Source organism: Hemibagrus wyckioides, linkage group LG07 (assembly GCF_019097595.1).
Source record: "Hemibagrus wyckioides isolate EC202008001 linkage group LG07, SWU_Hwy_1.0, whole genome shotgun sequence".
Taxonomy (NCBI): domain Eukaryota; kingdom Metazoa; phylum Chordata; class Actinopteri; order Siluriformes; family Bagridae; genus Hemibagrus; species Hemibagrus wyckioides.
In genome coordinates this window covers 26,880,687-26,904,415 of record NC_080716.1, presented here as the reverse complement: position 1 = coordinate 26,904,415, position 23,729 = coordinate 26,880,687, and the positions used below count along the sequence as shown (strand labels likewise).

The 23,729-nt window shown below is 35.6% G+C and overlaps 3 protein-coding genes across 3 annotated transcripts; 2 read left to right on the top strand and 1 right to left on the bottom strand.

Moving 5' to 3' along the window:
- Window positions 1-3,224: 3,224 nt before the first annotated feature.
- On the top strand, window positions 3,225-6,144 carry LOC131356718 (lactose-binding lectin l-2-like). Its single transcript, XM_058395905.1, has 8 exons — window positions 3,225-3,286; window positions 3,361-3,434; window positions 3,757-3,780; window positions 3,869-3,895; window positions 4,755-4,870; window positions 5,415-5,549; window positions 5,713-5,821; window positions 5,945-6,144. Exons 2-8 carry the CDS (start codon window positions 3,380-3,382, stop codon window positions 6,013-6,015), a joined length of 537 nt encoding a protein of 178 aa, XP_058251888.1. The 5' UTR covers window positions 3,225-3,286; window positions 3,361-3,379; the 3' UTR covers window positions 6,016-6,144.
- Window positions 6,145-8,425: 2,281 nt separating this feature from the next.
- LOC131356719 (lactose-binding lectin l-2-like) lies at window positions 8,426-12,172 on the bottom strand. Its single transcript, XM_058395906.1, has 7 exons — window positions 12,130-12,172; window positions 11,976-12,055; window positions 11,508-11,534; window positions 9,363-9,475; window positions 9,004-9,138; window positions 8,765-8,876; window positions 8,426-8,623 (listed from the first exon to the last, which is right to left on the bottom strand). Exons 2-7 carry the CDS (start codon window positions 12,034-12,036, stop codon window positions 8,553-8,555), a joined length of 519 nt encoding a protein of 172 aa, XP_058251889.1. The 5' UTR covers window positions 12,037-12,055; window positions 12,130-12,172; the 3' UTR covers window positions 8,426-8,552.
- Window positions 12,173-18,668: 6,496 nt separating this feature from the next.
- On the top strand, window positions 18,669-21,201 carry LOC131355647 (lactose-binding lectin l-2-like). The gene is made up of 6 exons (XM_058394057.1): window positions 18,669-18,756; window positions 18,835-18,904; window positions 19,529-19,629; window positions 20,448-20,582; window positions 20,797-20,905; window positions 21,013-21,201. The coding sequence occupies exons 2-6, from the start codon at window positions 18,850-18,852 to the stop codon at window positions 21,081-21,083; spliced, it is 471 nt and encodes a 156-aa protein (XP_058250040.1). The 5' UTR covers window positions 18,669-18,756; window positions 18,835-18,849; the 3' UTR covers window positions 21,084-21,201.
- Window positions 21,202-23,729: the final 2,528 nt, after the last annotated feature.

Below are 23,729 nucleotides of genomic sequence, written 5' to 3'. Positions count from 1 at the left end.
TATACACCATTACATAAACTGTAAAATAGAATAAATAAATACAAATACTATACAAATATTGTACAAATAATAGTGTTGAACTGTAGTATTGCACACAAAGATTGTAAATTGGTGGTAATTTTAACAAGTGATAATGGTAAAGTTGAATTGTACATGATAGATAAAGGTGAAATTGTAATGTGCATGAAAGGTCTATAATTAATATAGCACCCATTATTAATTATTGTGCATGAAATTGCACATGAAAATGTCCCAACATTTAAAAGGAAGAATTGTACAGTTTAATTGCCACAGGGATGAAGGGTTTCCTAAATTGCTCAGTGCTACACTTGGCAGTGATCAGTCTCTGGCTGAATGTGCTCTTCTGATTAACCAGCACACTGTGTAGTGGATGAGAAGGGTTTTCCAGGATTGAATGGAATTTTGACAGCATTCTTCTCTCAACAACAACGTGAACTGGGTCTAGCTCCATGCCAAGTAGAGACCCAGCCCTCCTGATTAGTCTGTCCAGTTTATTCCTCTCTGCCACCTTCATGTTACTTCCCCAACAGACCGCTGCATAGAAAATGACACTATACACCACAGAATCATAGAACATCCACAGTATGGTGTTGCAGACAATGAAGGACCTGAGCCTCCAACCTACTCTGTTCTTTCTTGTAGAGCGCTGTTGAGTTTAGTATCCAGTCCAGTTTGTTGTCAATATGGACTCCCAGGTATTTGTAATTCTCAACAATCTCAACTTCAACAAGGACAGACAAAGGAGAGGCTGGGGTTCTGGATTTTCTAAAGTCCACTACTAGTTCCTTTCTTTTCCCAGCATTGAGCAGTTGGTGGTTGAGCTCACACCAGGTGACTAAGTTATCACCAGTTGACAATAAAGGCAATTCGGTCTCCAAGCAGTGACTAGCGCACTGGGTAGTGGAGGATATTTCCCAGGCCTATGAGGCACGTGACATGTCTTTGCCTCTAGGCATTAGGGCTCATTCTACTAGAAGTGTTGCTTCATCCAGTGCCTTGGCCAGAGGTGTTCCTCCTGCTGATATTTATGCTGCAGTGGGGTGATCCTCTCCACAAACCTTTATCAGGTTTTATACTTTGGACTTGGACTCCATTCCAGAAACCTGCGTCTGAGAAGGGAACAAGACGCTCCGTTGCTTGCCACCCGCCAAACAACCACTTGGTCTTCCTTCAGACTAGTGGAAGCCAGAGTCATGTGACGTAGATGCCCTTATATGGGCTTGTTGGTGTGTATTCCTTCGTCACATGTCCTATCCAATCCTTTAAATTGGCAAGTGTGCACACAGAGATTCAGACCAACTTCCTCAATGAAGCATTCCCATTGCATCAAGCCATGACGCAGCATCTCGTTCCTTTCTCAGGGAACCGGATTACATATGTAGCCCAGCATACTTATATCCAATTATAAGCCATTGTGTCATAATCATATAACACGAGTGTCCACACTTCAGCCCACGGCCATTTTTTTAAATGGCCTGAGTAATATAATAATAATAAAATTAAAATTGCCTAACTATTAAGAAATTTTAAATGCTAGTTTAAACATGCATGTAAAAATAAATCTGAGCTAAGTCTGGTTAAAGTAGTAAAGTTGCCAAGCTCCTGACAGCACCAAAGACATGGGGAAAAAATAGTTTGTATAGTTATAGAATGTATAGTTTCAGAGCAAATGTTGTTTAATTTATCAGAAATAAAAAAAAGCTTGAAAAAAGTATAGTGTCAAGGGATAAAATTGGGGGGAAAGTGACCTCATGGAGGTTAGTGCCAGACAGACTGATTTCAGTCTTTCAGAAAATGCTGATCTGCTGGGATTGTCATAGATATCTAAACTAAGAATGTTGATGAAGAAAAACATCTACTATTAAAGCCCTAAAACAGTAGGTCTGTATGTGGACACATCCTGTTAATGAGAGAGGTTAAGGAGAATGGAAACTTGTATTAACTTTTTAAAACTTACAGGAAGGGTACAGTAACTCAAATAAGCACTCTTTACCCTAGAACAGAAAAACATAACAGAAATCATCTCCATCTGCACAGTGTTACCTAGATTTAGCATGAGGTCCTTAATAATTTGGTTGTGTAGATTTTTATTCAGTTGTGTGTGATGAAAGCACAAATGTTACTAACATGGCTCCACATAAAAACATGAGCATTTTATACGTCTTAAAAAAAGATTGAAATCTAACTGGTCATGGTGAGTAAGCCAGTCCATATTTGATAAAACACTCTACCATTAATGCTAATCATTTGTGACTTTCATAGGGCGTGTCGTCATTCAATGTCTCACATGTTTTTAACGAGTCTCCTACATACAATTAATGTGTTTGATGGCCTCTCCATCATGGGTCAGAATGATTCCATATGAACTCATTACATACCTGATTGTACGTTCTACTATAACAAGCTATGGTCTGGTGCTCTCTTTCTCTGACCTGTACTTCACCTGTCCTTTCACTTGTTACTATCTGTGAATCTCATTTCAGTTAGTCTTAGTCACCCTACAGAAGCAGTTTTTTGTTAAGTTGCTGGCAACACAGGAAACATCTGTTCACTTGAGTAACAGACGATAATTATTGCAATTATGGATTATAATGCTTCAACCAACAAAGAACATTTTTAACTCTTTTTTTAAACACTCTAGTAAACAGCCCAAGAAGACTTATAAAATTATAAAAATTGTAAACATGTGCATGTATACATATATCCAAACAATAGGATGATATGCAATTTTACACCCGTAAGAAATATTACAGTATATAGAACTGCGATTAAGTTTGTAAACCCTTAAATCCAACGTTTCTGATAACTAGTGATCAATCCTACACAATGGGTTGGAGGAATGTTGGCCCATTCCGCCTTACAATTCTGCTTCATCTCAATTATGTCAGGCTTCCTTGCATGAACTGCTCTTTTTTGTTTTTTCAATAACACTTGTATTTGGTGGCTATTTGACCCAGCCGTTCCAAAATGTTACATTTCTTCTGATTATCCATCCATATTCACATCAATAACAGTAAGCCTTGTGCACCATAATACTGCCATCTTCAAGCTTCACGGTTGAGATGAGGTGCTAATGTTGAAATTCAAAGGTCCTGGCTTATCCACATGATCTTGAGCATTTACAGCATTATGCAATAATCATTTATTCAGTTCAGATGATTGTTATTTTTCTTTAGAAAGAGGAAGTTCATGTCAGTGGCACTATATAAGCATCACCACTTACCTTAATTTGTTATATCAAGTAAGAAAAGACTGCTGATTAGATGTAAGTAGAATTGCGAAGATGTATAACATAAAAAATTCTTTTTTACATTAACACAAATCATGCTTTTCTTGCAGTGCATCAAAATTTAGAACTATGGCTTGTCAGACCAAAGTGGTGATGCTTCTTATTCTCGCCACAGTAGCTTTGGGTAAGAGTCTTAACTCTATTAAGTCAAATATAACTAAAACTAAAATATTTAAAGAATTGTATGTGATAGTATAGTTTTGATATTGATGTTTGGTTTTATATTTGTACCTTCGAAAATATTATATTGTTAGTGAAATTATGACTTGGTTTATATCATGTGACTGTAGCCAAAATGATATGATGAAAGCATGAGAATGCTTTTTTGAACAACATCAAAATTCATCATCTGTGTTTAGTAATATAATGATATAGAGAAAGTCTTCAAGTAATATAGAGAAAATAATTGACAAGAAATGATGTACTTTACCCATTATTCTTTTCAGATAATGTGGTGAACACTTTATCAGGTAAAATTAAAATTAAAATCTTGAAAATCATCAATTGAATTGTCACTGTAACCACCAGCACTTACTTTTCTCTCGTTCTTTTTTCTAGCGGCCGATTTTGATGACCTTGTGAAAGGTAATTAAAATACCTGCACTGATCAGCATGATATTAAGAATACCCCATTAGTACGTTCTTTCCTAATTTTTTTATTTCTAAAATGTATATATTGAGACCAAAACTTAAAAGGCAGAGGATGGAACCTAAATAGTTCATGGTAGCTAATGGCTAAAAATTATGTTGTTGTTGTTATTGTGTTTAATTTATTATCTGGAAAGAAGTATTTTATTAAGCTGACACAGCTAATGGTTTACGCATTTCACAACTGTAGTTCCTCAAGTATGCCTTTATGTGGCTTTCCGAATAAATAAGATTGGAGAGACATTTCTACAAATTGATTTCTGTCACCAAAACAGTCTAATTCAAAAGTATGTGGACACTCCTCCATCACATCATGCGCTTTTTGAACATCTCATTTCAGTTTTATTTTGCTGTTATAAAAAGCACCACTCTTCTGTGAAGGCTTTCCAATATATTTTATTAGTGGGTTAGTGTACATTCAGCCAGAAGAACATTAGTGAGATCATCCCATTGGTGTTCAGTGGGGTTGTGGTCACAGCTCTGCACACTCACAAGTTCTTTTACACCAACTTTGGCAAACCAATGTCTTTATGGAGATTGCTTTGTGCACAGGGTATTGTCATACTGGAAATTGTTTTTGGCCCAAAGGGAAATTGTAATGTTAGAGCTTCTTAGAGCGTTGTGATTCTGACATTGTGGCAACAGTTTGGGGAAGAGCAACATATTGGTGTGATGCTCAGGTGTTTACATTCTTTGACCTTACATTGTATATCTCTAGATCTTTTGGCCCCTATGTTATTAATATATTCTATACATGATATTTTATTAATTGTATATATTTTTATCAATATTGAAGCTGCCGAACATCAAGTAAAAAGCAGAGGTTACTCAAGCTGTCCATTTGGCTGGGTGAAATATGGCGGACGTTGCTTCACATATCAGGCCCACAGTTTGGACTGGGCTTCGGCTGAGGTGCAATTAAATTCATTTCAACTGTATTTACATTTGATATCTTAATACAAAAGTAATACAATTTTATGAAAGTCATATTTATTAGTATATCAGTGGTAGAATTTTAATTAAACATAGTAGTGTAGATATGAATCCACAGTTGTGGATTTAGCCATATTTACATCAGTATTTACATTACAGTACACATGTAAACTGGCAGTAGATAAGAAATCTGAAGTACCTAGAGAGTCTAGAAAAATAGTGTTAATAGTTGTAGTATCACCTGTCACACACAGATAAACTACTGTACAATGTTATTGCGAATGGTTTGAATGATCTCCTGTAACATTCTCTGTGACAACTAATCTGAATGAGTCTTTTAAAGAATTAGCTCTGCTGACACTGTAATGTATTTTAGAGAAGCTGAGATGGATTGTTTTAGAATATAACATTTAAATTATGACATTTATACAGTGCCAGGGATTTTCCTATAAATTACATATAATTGTGCATAATAACTGCAGTTAATGAACATGTAATGTTATAGGTCTTTTTTCTTTTCTAGATACATTGTCTGAATCGTGGTGGACACTTGGTCTCGATACACAGTGAAGATGAATATCAGCTGGTTAAGGCTGTTATCCGTGCTCATGACCATGATGAGAATCCAACATGGATCGGCCTCAATGGCTGTCAGAAGGTTAGCTAAGAATAAAACAGTCCCTGAGTTCAGTCATATATGTGAGCAGGGAATCAGGTCACTGCATAGTGCATGATATACTGACTAAGACATGGAAAAATAAAGAAACTCAAACTTTTAATTAAATATTAAGCCCTGTGATTTCCACTGTTCATCCTTTTAGACATATAACTTTTTTTGGTCTGATGGCACCAAATTGACTTTTACTAAGTGGAATCCATATGAACCAAATGCTAGATTTGGAGAGTGCTGTGTGCATATAAACTGGCCTGGTGAGTAAAAACTTTCTCATATAGCTGTTTTTAGCTACAGTAGATATCTTTTATAACTTTTTACTAGATTTTTAATTCAGATATCATGCCATGTATAAGTACATATTTCTTCTTTGCCTGCAGGCAGTAAGAACTGGAATGACATTCCATGTCACAGAAGCTATCCCTTTGTGTGTGCCAAGAAAATTCACTGAAATGCTTCCAGCCTTTTCAACAATGATAGAAAATATTTCCCTATCACTGATCTATTCATAAAAAAACAAAAAAACAAAAAACATTCAAGTTACTGGAATTTGAGCAATTAATAAAATGTGCTAATCTTATGTTATGAATTAATGAAATTCATTATATATATATATATACATATATGTATATATATATATATATATGATTGATGTACACAACAATCTTTACAGTTTACTCAGATTAGTGCAAAAAAAATTTAAGAAAAATAATACAGATAAGATTTTGTACAATAGATACAATACAATATATAGAAATCAAAAGTAAGTTTAATATCTTACATTGCAAATGCATTCCCATCTGCAACCATATCTACTAACAACAGTTCAGTTCATATGGTTAGAAGACATTTTAAAAAAAATGTATGTCCTTTTTATGGCCCACTGCCATTTCAAATTACAATACAATTTTTAGTTGTACACAGTACATTGAATAACAAATTCCAAACTAAATTTCAATACAATACCAGTATTGATGGTGCCAAGCTACTGGGTGCACAAAAGAAAAATAGAAAGCATTTTAGGATTTAATTTCTGGCAAAATGGTTCATTTCAGGGCAAATTGTATTTATTCCTTCAACGATCAGTTACCACATTTTCAAGGCGAACAAATATCAAAAATAAAAGTTGAGCTACTGGGTTATTGTGTTGCTGTATAACATCAGTAACATTAACATAGACTGCTGCTCAAGAGGTACTGATTATGTTAGCTTATTTAGCTAACTAAAGTGTAACTAGTCATACACTACATAATTATGATAAAGACAGAGGTATTCACATACACAATAAAATCCTTCAATGATGCGAGCTAACATTAGATTCATATTAAAGAAAATCATCATTATGATTATCACAGGACGTGCTCACCTCTACATTTTCGCAAATGTGATGTTGAATTCTTATAAGATAAAATTGTATGTTACTGAGGCAGAGCAGGAATCTGAATTTGAGAAAGTCTTTCTTCTGTTCTACAGCTTAAATCCTGCAGGTAACCGCATGGGTGTGCAGGTGCAGGATGTGGTTAGGGATTTCTTCCATCGTATGCTACAGTATTTCAGGCTGTGACAGTGCAGTTTTAAATGCTCTAACAAACCGTTTGTGCTCTCTGCACTTAATGAAAACAAAAAAGATATGTTGCATTGGTTCAAATAAAATGGGCGCGCTGTAGCTCGGTTTGCTATGCTGTGATTGGACAACTGCTTTTTTTTTTTTACATACAAGTAACAAGAGATGTGGGATAATGTAGTGGAGTAAAAAGTATGATATTGTACTTCAAAATGTAGCAGAGTGAAAGTAAAAATGTTATACTTTAGTAAAGTACAGATACTGGAAAAAGATACTTAAGTACAGTAATGAATTACATTTACTTCGTTACTGACCACCGCTGGTGTCCACAATGTAAAATAAATATCATATGTAGATCTCAATAAGAAAAAGTACAGGGCAATTGAAGCAGAATAGCAGCAGAGATAAACTGAGCTAAAACATGCAAGTGAGAAGTTGACTTGCTGCCTTCTGACCCAGTAGCCAGAAATGTATTCTCCAATACGGGTAGCTCTCCTTCTGTTGATTGTTTTCAATCTAATGAATATTGCTGAAATCTTTGTACTTTTTACTCAGTTTCCTTACTTTTGCTCTTTTTACTCCTTGTCTTTCGACAGTTAAGGTTCACCTGTCTCTGGTTGATCACATAGTGTGCATTCTCATGTTGGATGCCTATTCAAATAATGTGCGATTCATTCATTTCCTGCACATTCATTGCCTTCTATCCCCGCATGAGCTGGTAGTCAAAGAAATCTGACAGCAATTTCTAAATTCTTTATTCTGGCCCCTGTGCTTAAGCAGTATAACCTGTAGTTTCACTTATTGCATCAGTAATACACAAAGTTACAGGACTACTACAAGCATCTATCATTTTCCTTAGTCAAACTTAGTAATTAATCAAATTTCTATGTAAAACCTGAACCTTTTATTGGCAAGTACTATGTAAAGTATTCATCATTATATCACAATACATTATTTAATTACTTACATAAAAGTAATTAAAGCACATCTTTCTGTAATTAAAAAAGCCTAAAAACGGCAGTTGGACAAGATTGCTGGTCATGTTTTTGTCATCCATCTTTACTGTCATGAAACTCAAAAATGGTGGTTTCCAACTAGTGTTTGTTATTATTTTTCCAGAACAGAAGCAAGGCACATCTAGAAGTAGTTTAGACCTCAAAATATATGCCCTTCATCTGCAAAATACATTTTAGAGACACTTGCTAGATGGATCTATCTTTCTGAGAGTGTATTTAAAAATGACAAATAAAGGATAACCATTAATGAAATAAAATCATACACAACAAATAAAAATGAGTTTGTTTGTTTTTTTAGAATTGTTTATTGCTGCAATTATGGTAATCTGCCACAGTTGCTTTTTATTAATCCAACAGTGACAAGGAAAGATATTGTATTAAAGATGGTGAGATGCAGCTGGGAGAGATTCAGCCACTTCTCTTGGCACACACAAAGGGATAGGAGTGGTCACAAGAAATATCATTCCAGTCTTTATAGTCTACAGACAATAGAAAAAAAAGATTTAAATGTTATGATATTTGAAATAAAATTTTGAATTATGTAGCTGTGTGTATCTTTTTAACTTCACACACTGTGAATTTATTAAGATACACACAGCAGCATTAGAATTTTTACTTACCATGATTGGTTATATGCACACAGCTCTCTCGTCCACCATAATTGTCTGGTTGTCCTGGATTCCACTTGGTGAAAGTCAATTTGGTGCCATCAGACCAAAAAAAGTTAAATGCCTAAAAGGATGAACATTGGAAATCACAACGGTGTAAAAGTTGCTTATAATTTTGTCTTTCTTCATTTTGACCATATTTAAGTCAATTAATCATGCACTATACAGTCATGTTTCTGTTCTTAGCTAACCTTCTGACACCCGCTGAGGCCGATATATGTATGATCCGCCTGGTGGCCATGAGCACGGATAAGAGCCTTAACCAGCTGATATTCATTCTCGCTGTGTATTGAGACCAAGTTTGCATCCAAACTCAGACAGTGGTTCTAGAAAAACAAATAGAGTTGTATCATAGTATAATGAGGACTATATATTTACTGAACATTAACCTGTGTTTATGAGATTTATACACTGTCCTGTTCTGTTACTCTTCACAGCCTATTGCTAATATCACATTTAAATGCACGATTAATATCCATTCCACCAGTGAAATCAAACTTTGTTTGAAGAGATCAAATGATAAATACAGTAGAAATGAATTGAAATGAACCTCAGCAGCAACCCAATCCAGTTTGGTGCCCTGATACAAGTAGCAGCGTCCATCATAGTGCACCCAGCCAAATGGACAATTTGCAAAATATCTTCCTTTGATTACATTGTTTTCTAAAAAAAAATATACAATGAATAAAATATCCATATCCACAGAACCCTGACTACAACACCTCTGAACACTGTGCCAAGCATCCTTGAATGACATCAGTGTTTGACCTCACTTATGGTCTTGTGGCTGAATAAAAACAAATCCCCAAGGCCACGCTCTAAAATAAAGTGAACATCTTTCCAGAAAAATGGAGTTTACAATAACATGAAAAGGGAATTAAAACTGTAATGACCATATACTACACTTCTGGCCACATAGTATACTTTGTTGGCCATGAAATACTTTGATAGTATCAATAAACAACACAGAGAAATCAATTGAATTAGACTATTTTGGTTACAGAAACAAACATGTAGAAAAACTCTTTAAATAATCGAAAGATGCATAGAGACATACAGTACTGTGCAAAGGTTGTAGGCAGTTCAGAAAAAATGCTGGTAAAGTAAGGTTGCTTTCAAAAATAGAATTGTTGCTTATTTATTTTATCAATTAACAAAATGGAACATAAATGAACAAAAGAGAAATCCAATTCAAATCAATATTTGGTCTGACCACTTGCCTGGAAAGCACCATCAATTTTTCTAGGTACACTTGCACACAGTTTTTTTTTAAGGAACTTGGCAAATTATTCCAAACAGCTTGAATAAATTTTGGGCCAATCAGATGCTTCCCTATTGGTATTGTATGATGGATAAGTATTTGATTGTATATCTCAGCATTGAGGACACCATTAATCCTATCTCTAACCATTAATCGCTCACACTATTTGCAGAAATGCAGCCCCAAACCTGCAAGGAACCTCCAATATGCTTCATTGTTGCCTGAAGACACTCATTATTGTACCACTTTCCAGTTCTTCAACAAACAACCTGGCTCATGCTACTGCCAAATATTGCAGATTTTCCAGGCATGCTGCCATTTTCCTACACCCCAGTTGCTAAGTTTTTGTTTCCATGTTGGAGGTATGGCTTTTTGGCCACAAATCTTTTATGAAGACTACTTCTGTCCAGACATCTCTGGACAGTAGATGGGTGTACCTGGGTCCCACTAGTTTCCAACAGTTCTTTGCTGATGGTGCTGCTGGACATCTTCTGAGGGGAAGGGAAGTAAGTGGATCTGCTGCATTAAGTTTCCTTGGCTCACCTCTGTGTCTACACTCCTCAACATTGCCTGTGCTTCTTTAAAACAGCTTGAACAGCAGATCTTTAAATCTCTGTTTGCTTTGAAATCTGCCTGAGGAGACCTTGCTGATGTAGTAAAACTACCTTGTGTCTTGTTGCTGTGCTCAGTCTTGCCATGGTGTATGACCTGTGACATGAAACTGTCTTCCAGAACCTCACCTAAGTAGCAGAGTTTGGCTGCTCCTAACCCAGATTTAGCTGTTTCTGTTCAGTTAATGACTGCGTAATTGATTAATCATACAACCTGACTCTGATCCTAGAAAATCCCTAAATTTGTGCAAGTGTGCAAAGTGTTCAAGTGTAACAATTGATGCTGGTCGGGTAGTCACACCAAATATTGTTTTTTCTTAATTTGCTCAGTTTGCATTTTTTTAAATTGCTAAAAATAACCAATTGCAATTGCAAAAGCATTCTTACTTTACACCATTTCTTCACACCTGTCTTAAACTGACACGGTACTGTACTTCAGTTGTGAAATGCATAAACCATCATCTCATGCCAGCTTAAACTATATTTCAATATCTTTTCAGTCATTTTCTCCTCCAAAATGACTGGATGACACATAATGAACATAATTTCTAGCCATGATTCCTACTTTAACTTTTGGCTGCAATAAATAAATTGTGTCCCTTTTTCATTCAATTATGGCCTTAATACATTAACTTACAGCCTTAAGACTCTGTGGTGATGCCTTATTAAAATTTACCAGTATGTTACTTCAATGGCTTTGTATATTTATAACTTCTGTAATAGTAAATAATCAGTTTGAATAAATAAATAAAATAAAACAGTAAAGCCAGTACAATTGAGGTATTCTTAATATCATACTGATCTGTGCAGATATTTTAATTACCTTTCACAATCTGATCAAAATCGGTTGCTAGAAAAGAAAAATAAACAGAATTGTAAGTGATGGTTGTTACAAGGAAAATTCAACTGATGATTTTTAAGTTTTTAATTACATTTTTTTTCCTGATGAAGGGTTCACAAACTTATCTTAAATGGAAAATGGGTAAAGGTTATCATTTTAGTCAATTATTTTTTTCTATATTACTTATACATACATACAGATGACAGATTATGATAATGTTCAAAAAATAATAATAATAAAATAAATTTAAAAAAAGAGAGAGATTATAGCAATTTGGATTCAATCACAATAGGAACCAAGTAATATTTTCATTAATGATATGATATTTTCAAACATACAAAAAGAAAAAAAAAAGAAACAGCTGTATAAAATATTTACATAAAATGTATATCACATTCACTAAATATGTTATTTTTAGTTATATTCTACTTATAGAGTTAAGACTCTTACCCAAAGCTGTTACTGCAGTGGCAAGAATAAGAAGCATCACCACTTTGGTCTGACAAGCCATAGCTCTGAATTTTCAGGTACTGCAAGAAAATCATGATCTGTGTTAATGTACAAAGGAATTTTGTATGTAATACATCATCGCAATTCCACTTACATCTAGTCTTTTCTCGCTTGATGTAGCAAATAAGGTAAGTGGTGATGCTTATATAGTGGCACTGACATGAACTTCCTCTAACTGAAGAAAAATAACGATCTTCTGAACTGAATAAATGATTCTTGCATAATGGTGTAGATGTTCTGTGAAGATGCAAAGATTAGGATAACATTTCAGCTGACAGATAGTATGCTGAGTTGGAAATGTTTGCAGATGTAATTTAACACATTTAATGTTACTGTTGCTGTACATTCAGACATAGATTAAAGATGAAATGTATACTGAGGCAAAACTACATCTGTACAGTGGTCCCCAAAAATGTTTGGACTATCAAGCCACGGTTACAAATGCATGAATTTAACTGTCTATTTTACTTTCTCCATACAAACACTCTACTGCTGTCTTTTAAATTGTTATTCTTGAAGCTGATGAATGGTTTTCCTTGCATTACTTTCCCTCTGTACCCATACTAGTTGATTGTGTTTTAAAGAGAATGAAATTAGTGGAACAGACGGGTGTTCTGGATGAGCTCAATACTCAACACATGCTCTGTATGGGAATAATTGAGGGGTTCCACTGTGACTGGTCCAACCCAGTAGTTTTTAATATAGGGAATTGCCCTGTATTTATTTCCACCCAGCTTTTCTTCAATCTTGAGCGTTTTTTCAGTCCCTGCCGCTGAAAAGCATCCCCACAGCATGACATTTCCACCACCATGCTTGATTGTGCACATGATGTTCTCAAGGTGATGGGAATTGTTGGGTTTCTCCCACACATATTTCATATTTCACATTTCCCTTGATGGTCAAAACATCCCATTGTAGTCTCATTTTCTTCTTAAAAAAAAGTTTCAACCTTCTGTTTGTGTCTTTCATATGCTGTATGGTTAACTCAAAACTTGTTTTTTATATATATATTTTTTTGGCAATGGCTTTTTTTCTGGCCATCTTCCATAAAGCCCCACTCTCTGTAGAGTGTATGGCATAAAGTGTTCCAATGAAATTACACATTCATCACTGCTGTGGATATTTGCAGCTCCATCAGTGTCCTTCAGTACCCTCGTTTGGTGTCTTTCTTGAATCTCTGAGGGATGCCCTTCTTGTCAGGTCTGTGAGTTTTGGTGGTCTGCCGTCTTTTGTCAGGTCTGTAGTTGTGCCATATTCTTTTCATTTTATTATAATGAATATAATAGTGCTCTGTGGAATGTTCAAAGTTGGAGTTTTTTTTATCAGTCAACTCTGATTTATACTTCTCAACAATTTTGACTTTACCCTGTTTGGAGGACTCCTTGGTCACACAGGGGGAGGAAGTTCAACTAATTTAAGGTGTTTAGTTCTCCCTGTTTTTAAGACCCTTTGTTTCAAAGCCTCAGGGTGAAGTATACGCTCCTACGGATCATAATGTTGCTAAACCTTTGTACTTCTGCTGTGCTTTCTGGTTTTGAACTTTGATTGCTTTCCTGTTTTCCCTTGGATACAGCTGTTTTGCCCCTGACTGAACTATATCTGTCTTTCACCTGTGCGTAATAATTACACTTTGGACTTCTTGTATGTTCCATTACTTTTGCACATTCCGGTATTTTTGAATGTTTCTTTTTGTGTCTCTTTGCCATATTTTCTACATTACCTGTTTGTGTGTGTCTCTGACCTTTTGTACTCATTTAAGAGGAACTGTCACATTGTTTACACTGTCTGTTTTTCACTTTTTAAGAGTTTTTTTTTTTTTTTCATTCATCCAATGATTTGGATTAGTCCAATGAGTTGGATTGGTCCATTACATGAAACCCAAATAAATTAATTCCAGCTTGCAATGCAAAAAGCTAAAAAACAAAGTGCATATCACTGTAACCTCCAGTTTCTTCACTTGTTGCTATCTGTAAATCTCAATTCAGTTAGGCTTTGTCATCTTGAAAACGACAGTTTGTTTCAGTTGTCTGTATCACAGGAATCATATGTTCTGTTTTATATCTGCGATAACAGAAGCTTTTTGCCACTCATGTATTATAAAGCATGATACCTCAATCGAACAAAATTTGAAAGTCTCTTGGTTTGTCTAAATTACACAATAGTAAACAGTAAAATGCCTGAAATTTTTAATAAATATCTAGGACACGGAAATAGGGGTAACAATACACAAAGCTAAAATTTAATGTAAAACATTTTCAATACATCCTGCCTTGATTTTCAAGGTTCCCTGTGACCATGTGTAGGATAAGTGCTACAGAAAATGGATGGATACAATAACTTTGGTACAATAACTGTGTAACCCATTCAAACTCTATTGAGCAGTGTATAACAAAATAAAAGCTGAAAATATATTTATTTACTTGTTTCATTTGTTGATTTTTTTTTTTTTTTTAATTTTATGTGCCAAAACACTACAGGAAATAGGAGACAGTAAACAAACAATTAGAGGTAAGAGAGTAATAATAATAATAATAATTATTATTAATAATAATAATAATTAATCTTCTTCTTCTTCTTTCGGCTTTTCCCCTCAGGGGTCGCCACAGCGAATCATCTCTCTCCACCTATCCCTATCTTCTGCATCCTCTACACTTACACCCACTAGCTTCATATCCTCATTTATTACATCCATATACCTCCTCGTTGGCCTTCCTCTTCGCCTCCTGCCTGGCAGCTCCATGTTCAACATTCTCCTACCAATATACTCACTCTCCCTCCTCTGAACATGACCAAACCATCTTAATCTGGCCTCCCTAACTGTGTCCTCCAAACGTCCGACATGAGCCGTCCCTCTGATGTACTTGTTCCTAATCCTGTCCAACCTTGTCACTCCCAAAGAGAACCTCAACATCTTCAGCTCTGCTACCTCCAGCTCTGACTCCTGTCTCTTCCTCAGTGACACTGCCTCTAAACCATACAGCATGGCCGGTCTCACCACTGTCTTGTACACCTTCCCCTTGATTCTTGCTGAAATTTTTCTATCACACAGAACTCCCAACACCTTTCTCCACCCATTCCAACCTGCCTGCACTCGCTTCTTTACCTCTTTCACACACTCTCCATTACTCTGGACTGTCTACCCCAAGTACTTAAACTCCTGTACATTCTTCACCTCTTCACCCTGTAATCATACTGTTCCACTTCCCTCCCTGTCATTCACACACATGTACTCAGTCTTACTACGACTGACTTTCATTGCTCTTCTCTCCAGCGCAAACCTCCACCTCTCCAGGTTTTCCTCCACCTGCTCCCTGCTCTCACTACAGATCACAATGTCATCTGCAAACATCATTGTCCAAGGAAACTCCTGTCTGACCTCCTCTGACAACTGGTCCATCACCATAGCAAACAGGAAGGGGCTCAGAGCTGATCCCTGATGCAGTCCCACCTCCACTCTGAACTCCTCTGTCTGCCCTACAGCACACCTCACCACTGTCCTGCTCCTCTTATACATGTCCTGCACCACTCTGACATACTTCTCTGCTACTCCTGACTTCCTCATACAGTACCACAGCTCTTCTCTTGGCACCCTGTCATATGCTTTCTCCAAGTCTACAAACACACAGTGCAACTCTCTCTGACCATCCCTATACTTCTCCATCAACATACATAGGGCAAAAATTGCGTCTGTTGTGCTCTTTCTGGGCATGAAGCCATACTGCTGCTCACAAATTTCCACTACCTTCCTTAACCTAGCTTCCACTACTCTTTCCCATAGCTTCATTGTATGGCTCATCAATTTTATCCCCCTATAGTTGCTGCAGCTCTGCACATCAACCTTATTCTTAAAGATCGGCACTAATACACTTCTTCTTCATTCCTCAGGCATCTTCTCACTCTCTAAAACCCTGTTAAACAAACTAGTTAAAAATTCTACTGCTGCCTCTCCTAGACACTTCCAGACCTCCACCAGGATGTTGTCAGGACCAACTGCCTTTCCACTTTTCATTTTCTTCAAAGCCTTCCTGACTTCACATCCTTTCTAATATTATCTACTTTCTGTTCCACAGAGTTCACCCCTTCTACTCTTTTTTCCTTCTCATTTTCCTCATCCATCAGCTCTTCAAAGTACTCCTTCCATCTCCTCTGTACACTCTCCTCACTTGTGAGCACCTTTCCATCTCTATCCTTAATAACTCTAACTTGCCGCACATCCTTCCCATCTCGATCCCTCTGCCTAGTTAACCTGTACAAGTCCTTCTCTCCATCTCTAGTGTCTAACCTAGTGTACAACTTGTCTTTACAGTCACTAATCTCTTTCAGATTGCCTCTTCTTCATAGGATGTATTCTACCTGTGTGCTCCTACCTCCACTCTTGTAAGTCACTCTATCCTTCCTTAACTCCAAACTTGCCCATCACCTCCTCATCACCTGTGTTCCCCTCACCAACATGTCCATTAAAATCAGCTCCTATCACCATTCTCTCATCCTTGGGAATACTCTCTATTACCTCATCTAATTCACTCCAGAATCTCTCTTTCTCCTCTAACTCACAACCTACCTGTGGGGCATAACCACTAACAACATTCAACATCACCCCTTCAACCTCTAACTTCAGACTCATCACCCTGTCTGACACTCTCTTCACCTCCAGAACATTCCTCACAAACTCTTCCTTCAGGACCACACCTACCCCATTTCTTTTACTATCCACACCATAATAAAACAGCTTGAATCCTGCTCCTATACTACGAGCCTTGCTACCCTTCCACTTGGTCTCCTGTACACACAGTATATCCACCTTCCTTCTCTCCATCATATCAGCCAGCTCTCTACCTTTCCCTGTCATAGTACCAATATTCAGAGTTCCTATTCTCAGTCCTACACTATTACCTTTCCTCTTCTCTCTCTGTCTACACACTCTCCTCCCTCCTCTATTTCTTCGACCAACAGTAGCCCAATTTCCACCAGCGCCCTGTAGGTCAACGGCGCCGATGAAATTCAGAGTACTGATAATTCGCATGGTTTAATTTGGCAATGTTTTACGCTGGATGCCCTTCCTGATGCAACCCTCTCTATTTATCCGGGCATGGGACCAGCACAGAAGTCACTGGACTGTGATCCCATGGCTAGATTATAATAATAATAATAATAATTATTATTATTATTATTATTATTGTTATTTGTATTATGTGAAATAAAAAAAATCAACAAATTAAACAAATAAATAAGTTTATTTTCAGCTTTTATTTTGGAATTGCTATTGAGTGAATTTCCTACTGAGAACACCAAAAATTTATTTAATGGCTACTTGGATTTGTAGTTAAAATGATTCAGGTCTTTAGCTATTTGAAGTGGACTAAAAAGTGCAGAATAACATGCACATTTAATTTTCAATTCTCCCATTTTCCTATTTCCCAAGAATCAAACGGCAGCCACTTCATCTTTGGTTCTCCAAATTACTATTAAATTTGTCTGATTATTTTGAGATGCAAATATATTACACTTTAAAGTTTTAAGTAGGATATTTACAGAGTAGTTTCAGCTGATAACTTTGTCGAATCATCATGCTGATCACGTGAGCTGCTTCACTGAGACACTGGGCATTTAGCCAATAGGTTTTGTAACATAGTCATCACAAAGATGCTATAACTGTTTGCTTTCTCATTGTGGATGGAGACATTAACATGTGACACAGTGACCTTTGTAGCTTTATTGATACATAAGAGCATGATAATGTTTCCTGTAGTTGGCACACTTATTCACTTATATTTCACAATAAGGGACTTTTGTTACTTAAGGTATGTTTATAATGATGAGGTGTTATGTTCATTTAGCTAGAAAATATTTGGCTTTCCAGGTTCCTTCTTTTCAAATTCAAATTCACATTCAAATTTTATTAGTCACATACATAATCGTACACTGTATGATATGCAGTGAAATGCTTACACGACTGTTTTGACCCTTGAAAAAGGAAAAGGAAAAGAAATAAAGACAGAACAAAAGACAAGGATAAAATATAAAAATACAGGTGACTGAGTGATGTGTGAAGGAGGAGGGAAATGGCATTGTTGTTTGAGCAGTTCAGGCGGTAGGCGAAACTGTAATGGATCCAGTGTGTGTGGTAGTGAAGCAATGATGAAGTCTCTGACCAGCCGTTCAAAGCACTTCATCACTACTGAGGTCAGGGCTAAAGGGCAGTAGTCATTGAGGGAAGCAGGATGGGGTTTCTTCGGGACAGGAACAATGATGGACTCTTTGAAGCACGTGGGGATTGCCGACTGGGTTAAGGAGAGGTTGAATATGTCTGTTCACTCTCTTTCCACTAGACAATGGATTCTCAATCTTATGGACAATATGAATCCCTCCCTCTGAAAAACAAACCAAAAAACTTGAATGCTAGTATTAGTGTTATTGATTAGTGATTATGTTTACCCCTTTCACCATCAGCTACCATTAATCCATGCAGTTACAGCAACAGTAACACTGAAAATGTTCAATCGTTGACGTGTGAAAATTTCCAACTATTACCATGTCCTTGCATCTTCATTTAACTTTTTGTGTATGAAATAACCAGTGACTCAGTAAACTTATAAAGCTCATGTGATTTTTTTTTTTTCATTACTTTTGGGAAAGAGGAAGTTTCTGTCAGTATCATTATATAAGCCGCACCACTTACCACAGTGTGTTACATGAAGTAAGAAGAGACTCCTGTTTAGATGTAAGTGAAAATTTGGTGAGGTATAAAATATTTAAATTCTTATTTCATTAACACATGAAATGCACATTATATTTTTAGTGCTTGAGGTGAGCTATGGCTCGTCAGACTGAAGCAGTGCTCCTTCTTATTCTGGCCACAGCAGCCTTTGGTAAGATTCTTAGCATTATTGAGTATGAAACTACAAATTACATTACATTACTTTTAGGAGTATGAGCACTTTGTGTAAAGTGATATTTTAGTTAGAATACTTTAGCTTTTTTTTTCACAGAAGAAATCATATTATTAGTAAAAATATGATTTGCTTCTTATTATGTGATAAGAGATTTTGATGAGATATAATTTTTTTGACATATATTTGGCATTTATTCCAGTAGTTTTGACATTTTTAAATAATGTATTTTAACAAATATATTTTGTTACCACAAGTTAATTCATTATATGGCCAAACGTTTGTGGACACCTGACCATCACACCTATTTGTGGCACTTTCCCAAAATCTTTCCACCAATTTGGAAGCACACAATTGTATAGCGTGCCTCTATGTTGTAGTGCTTCATTTAAAAGACGTAACGTGTAATATCATTAGTCATTTCCATGCTTGTTCTAATGTAATCTAATTCACTTGTTTTCTCTGTGTCTTTGTGTCTCACTCATTTTAAAATATATTGCTTTAGTAAATTGTGGCCATGAAATAAACCTTTAGAAAATTGTGTCCTCAAGATATCAATTCATGACCACATTAAAAATGTTTGTTTCTTTATTATTTATTAAGCGTCAGCGACATTCCATCTAAGATGTCCGTATGGCTGGAAGAAGTATGGCTATCGTTGCTTCCAATATCAGGCTACCAGACTAAACTGGAATTCGGCTGAGGTACAATTAATATTCATTTTAACTGTATTCACATTTGCTGCCTTTATCCAAGATGCTCCAAGAATGAGCAGCGTTATGAAAATCTTATTTGATTAGCTTATTGGTGAGAATGACTATGAACAGTAATACCACAGGACAGACAGTTTTAAATATTTTTATAGAACACCAAATTTGAAATGGGGATCAGCTGATTTTTTTTAAAAAAAAATTATTAACACATTATTGATTCCAAAGGGAAATTAGAGCGTTCCAGAAACATGCTTAAAAGACAAGGCATAAAATACACATAAGAGCTAAAGTAATAATCAAATAAAGACAACAAATAAGATCAAGTAAAATAAGATCAAGTTAAAATACTGAAATCTTGAAAATATTGAAAATAAATATAATGTAAAAAAGTCAAAATAGAAAAAAAAGCATCAATAAAATATAAATACTAAAACTTCAGTATATAGTATGTATCATTTACATCTAAAGATATTCTAAGGTGCAATTTTAAGTACAGTAGAGTAAGAGTGCAGTTTGATGGCTGCAGGAAGAAATGACCTGCAAAAGTGTTCCTTCCTGCAGCAGAGCACGAGCGATCTGATTTCTTCTAATCCGCTAAAAATATGCTGGTTTTTGTAATGGCTACACTACATCACCCTTATCTGTGTGTGTGTGAATGTGTGTTCATGGTGCATGGCCTGGTGTCCCAGTGAGAATGTATTACTGCTTTTTTCTAACGTTGCTTGAATAGGCTCGGGATCCACCATGACTTATGCCTTATACCTGAGTTAATGTACATGAAAAACTCTTTTGTTGTTGTTGTTTTTTAGCATCACTGTCAGAGTCTTGGTGGACACTTGGTCTCAATACACAATGAAATTGAATATCAGTGGGTTAAAGCTGTAATTCGTGCTCATGACCATAAGGAGAAACCAGCATGGATCGGCCTTTCTGACTGTCAGCAGGTTCGCTAAGTATCAAACAAGATTAATAAAATAAAAATCTAAAATAGATTAATAAAAAATTATAAATATTTTTATAATTTTATAACAAGATTATAAAAATATTTTAATAAAATAAAATAAAATTAATAAAATAAAACATAGTCAGATGAAGAAACTCTCAGGTTTTATCAAATTATACAGCCTGTAATAAACTGTCCAATTTTCATCCCATCAGAAATATAGGTGGGTTTGGTCTGATGGCAACCCAGTGACTTTCACCAGGTGGAACCCAGGAGAACCAAATCATTGGTTCGGAGAGTGCTGTGTGCATATGAATTTTGGCAGTAAGTAGATCTAGAAACTTCTTTTGTAGATGTATTGTCTTTAGACTCTTTTCTAAATTCAGGTTTTGTGTGGCTTTTTCAAATTGATTTTTTGTCTGTGTCTGCAGGAAAGAAGAACTGGAATGACATCCACTGCCACAAGAAATATCCCTTTGTGTGTGCCAGAGGGCTTTGGTGAAATGCTCCCAGCCTCACCTCACCAATTATTATGAACTTTTATATAAAGTTTTCATTTTCACTGATGGATTTAACTGTGCAATTTACCATAATTTGAGCAATAAAAAAATCTTCAGGCATTAGTGTTTATGAAATTATTTTGAAATAAACTCTAAGAAAAGAGATTTCATCTAGACACCCCATGGAGCTTCTCAACTTCGTTAAATCACGCAACAAATGGTCTTCTCTTTGTAATTAGAGGATTTAGAATATTAGAGCAGGAAGACAGTGGTTTGCTACCAAACAAAACTAATAGCCAACACACATTTTGTGTCAAAAAAATATGGAACAGGAGATGTGTGAAGAGGTATGTGTGTATAAGGGGCATAAGCTCAAAAGCCAAAGAATTGTGAGAACACTACAAGGAAATTCATGAACTCCAAAACAAGGAAACTAAGATATGACATTATATTGACACATCATTTGCAATATAATTTTATAAGCTTGGCTTGGATAATGTCCCAGAAGGAAGAAAATTTATTTTAGATGCTCAATGTTATATTATAGTTCTTATGTTTAATTACAAATTACAGAGAATTTTAAAAGTTGGAATATTATAAAGGTGCCGCCAGATTATAAACAAATATAAATATACATTAATGATTCAATGAAATACAGTTTGTAAATATTGGAGTGTTTTGTCTGGATAAACAATTCAATGCAGCATGAATTTTATGAATTTATATATATTTGTGATGCTGCATGCATACTATAAATCTACAGTCACTTTCAAATTACAATACAATTTTTAGTTGTACACAGTACATTGAATAACAAATTCCAAACTAAATTTCAATACAATACCAGTGTTGATGGTGCCAAGCTACTGGGAGCACAAAAGAAAAATAGAAAGCAAATGCAAAGGATTTAATTTCTGGTAAAATGGTTCATTACCACATTTTCAAGGCGTACAAATATCAAAAATAAAAGTTGAGCTACTGGGTTATTGTGTTGCTGTATAAAATCAGTAACATTAAGATAGACTGCTGCTCAAGAGGTACTGATTATGTTAGTTTATTTAGCTAACTAAAGTGTAACTAGCCATACACTACATAATTATGATAAAGACAGAGGTATTCACATACACAATAAAATCCTTCAATGATGCGAGCTAACATTAGATTCATATTAAAGAAAATCATCATTATGATTATCACAGGACGTGCTCACCTCTACATTTTCGCAAATGTGATGTTGAATTCTTATAAGATAAAATTGTATGTTACTGAGGCAGAGCAGGAATCTGAATTTGAGAAAGTCTTTCTTCTGTTCTACAGCTTAAATCCTGCAGGTAACCGCATGGGTGTGCAGGTGCAGGATGTGGTTAGGGATTTCTTCCATCGTATGCTACAGTATTTCAGGCTGTGACACTGCAGTTTTAAATGCTCTAACAAACCGTTTGTGCTCTCTGCACTTAATGAAAACAAAAAAGATATGTTGCATTGGTTCAAATAAAATGGGCGCGCTGTAGCTCGGTTTGCTATGCTGTGATTGGACGACTGATTTTTTTTTTTTACATACAAGTAGCGAGAGATGTGGGATAATGTAGTGGAGTAAAAAGTATGATATTGTACTTCAAAATGTAGCAGACTGAAAGTAAAAATGTTATACTTTAGTAAAGTACAGATACTGGAAAAAGATACTTAAGTACAGTAATGAATTACATTTACTTCGTTACTGACCACCGCTGGTGTCCACAATGTAAAATAAATATCATATGTAGATCTCAATAAGAAAAAGTACAGGGCAATTGAAGCAGAATAGTAGCAGAGATAAACTGAGCTAAAACATGCAAGTGAGAAGTTGACTTGCTGCCTTCTGACCCAGTAGCCAGAAATGTATTCTCCAATACGGGTAGCTCTCCTTCTGTTGATTGTTTTCAACCTAATGAATATTGCTGAAATCTTTGTACTTTTTACTCAGTTTCTTTTCTTTTGCTCTTTTCACTCCTTGTCTTTCGATAGTTAAGGTTCACCTGTCTCTGGTTGATCACATAGTGTGCATTCTCATGTTGGATGCCTATTCAAATAATGTGCAATTCATTCATTTCCTGCACATTCATTGCCTTCTATCCCAGCATGAGCTGGTAGTCAAAGAAATCTGACAGCAATTTCTAAATTCTTGCCCCTGTGCTTAAGCAGTATAACCTGTAGTTTCACTCATTGCATCAGTAATACACAAAGTTACAGGACTACTACAAGCATCTATCATTTTCCTTAGTCAAACTTACTAATTAATCAAATTTCTATGTAAAACCTGAACCTTTTATTGGCAAGTACTATGTAAAGTATTCATCATTATATCACAATACATTATTTAATTACTTACATAAAAGTAATTAAAGCACATCTTTCTGTAATTAAAAAAGCCTAAAAATGGCAGTTGGACAAGATTGCTGGTCATGTTTTTGTCATCCATCTTTACTGTCATGAAACTCAAAAATGGTGGTTTCCAACTAGTGTTTGTTATTATTTTTCCAGAACAGAAGCAAGGCACATCTAGAAGTAGTTTAGACCTCAAAATATATGCCCTTCATCTGCAAAATACATTTTAGAGACACTTGCTAGATGGATCTATCTTTCTGAGAGTGTATTTAAAAATGACAAAT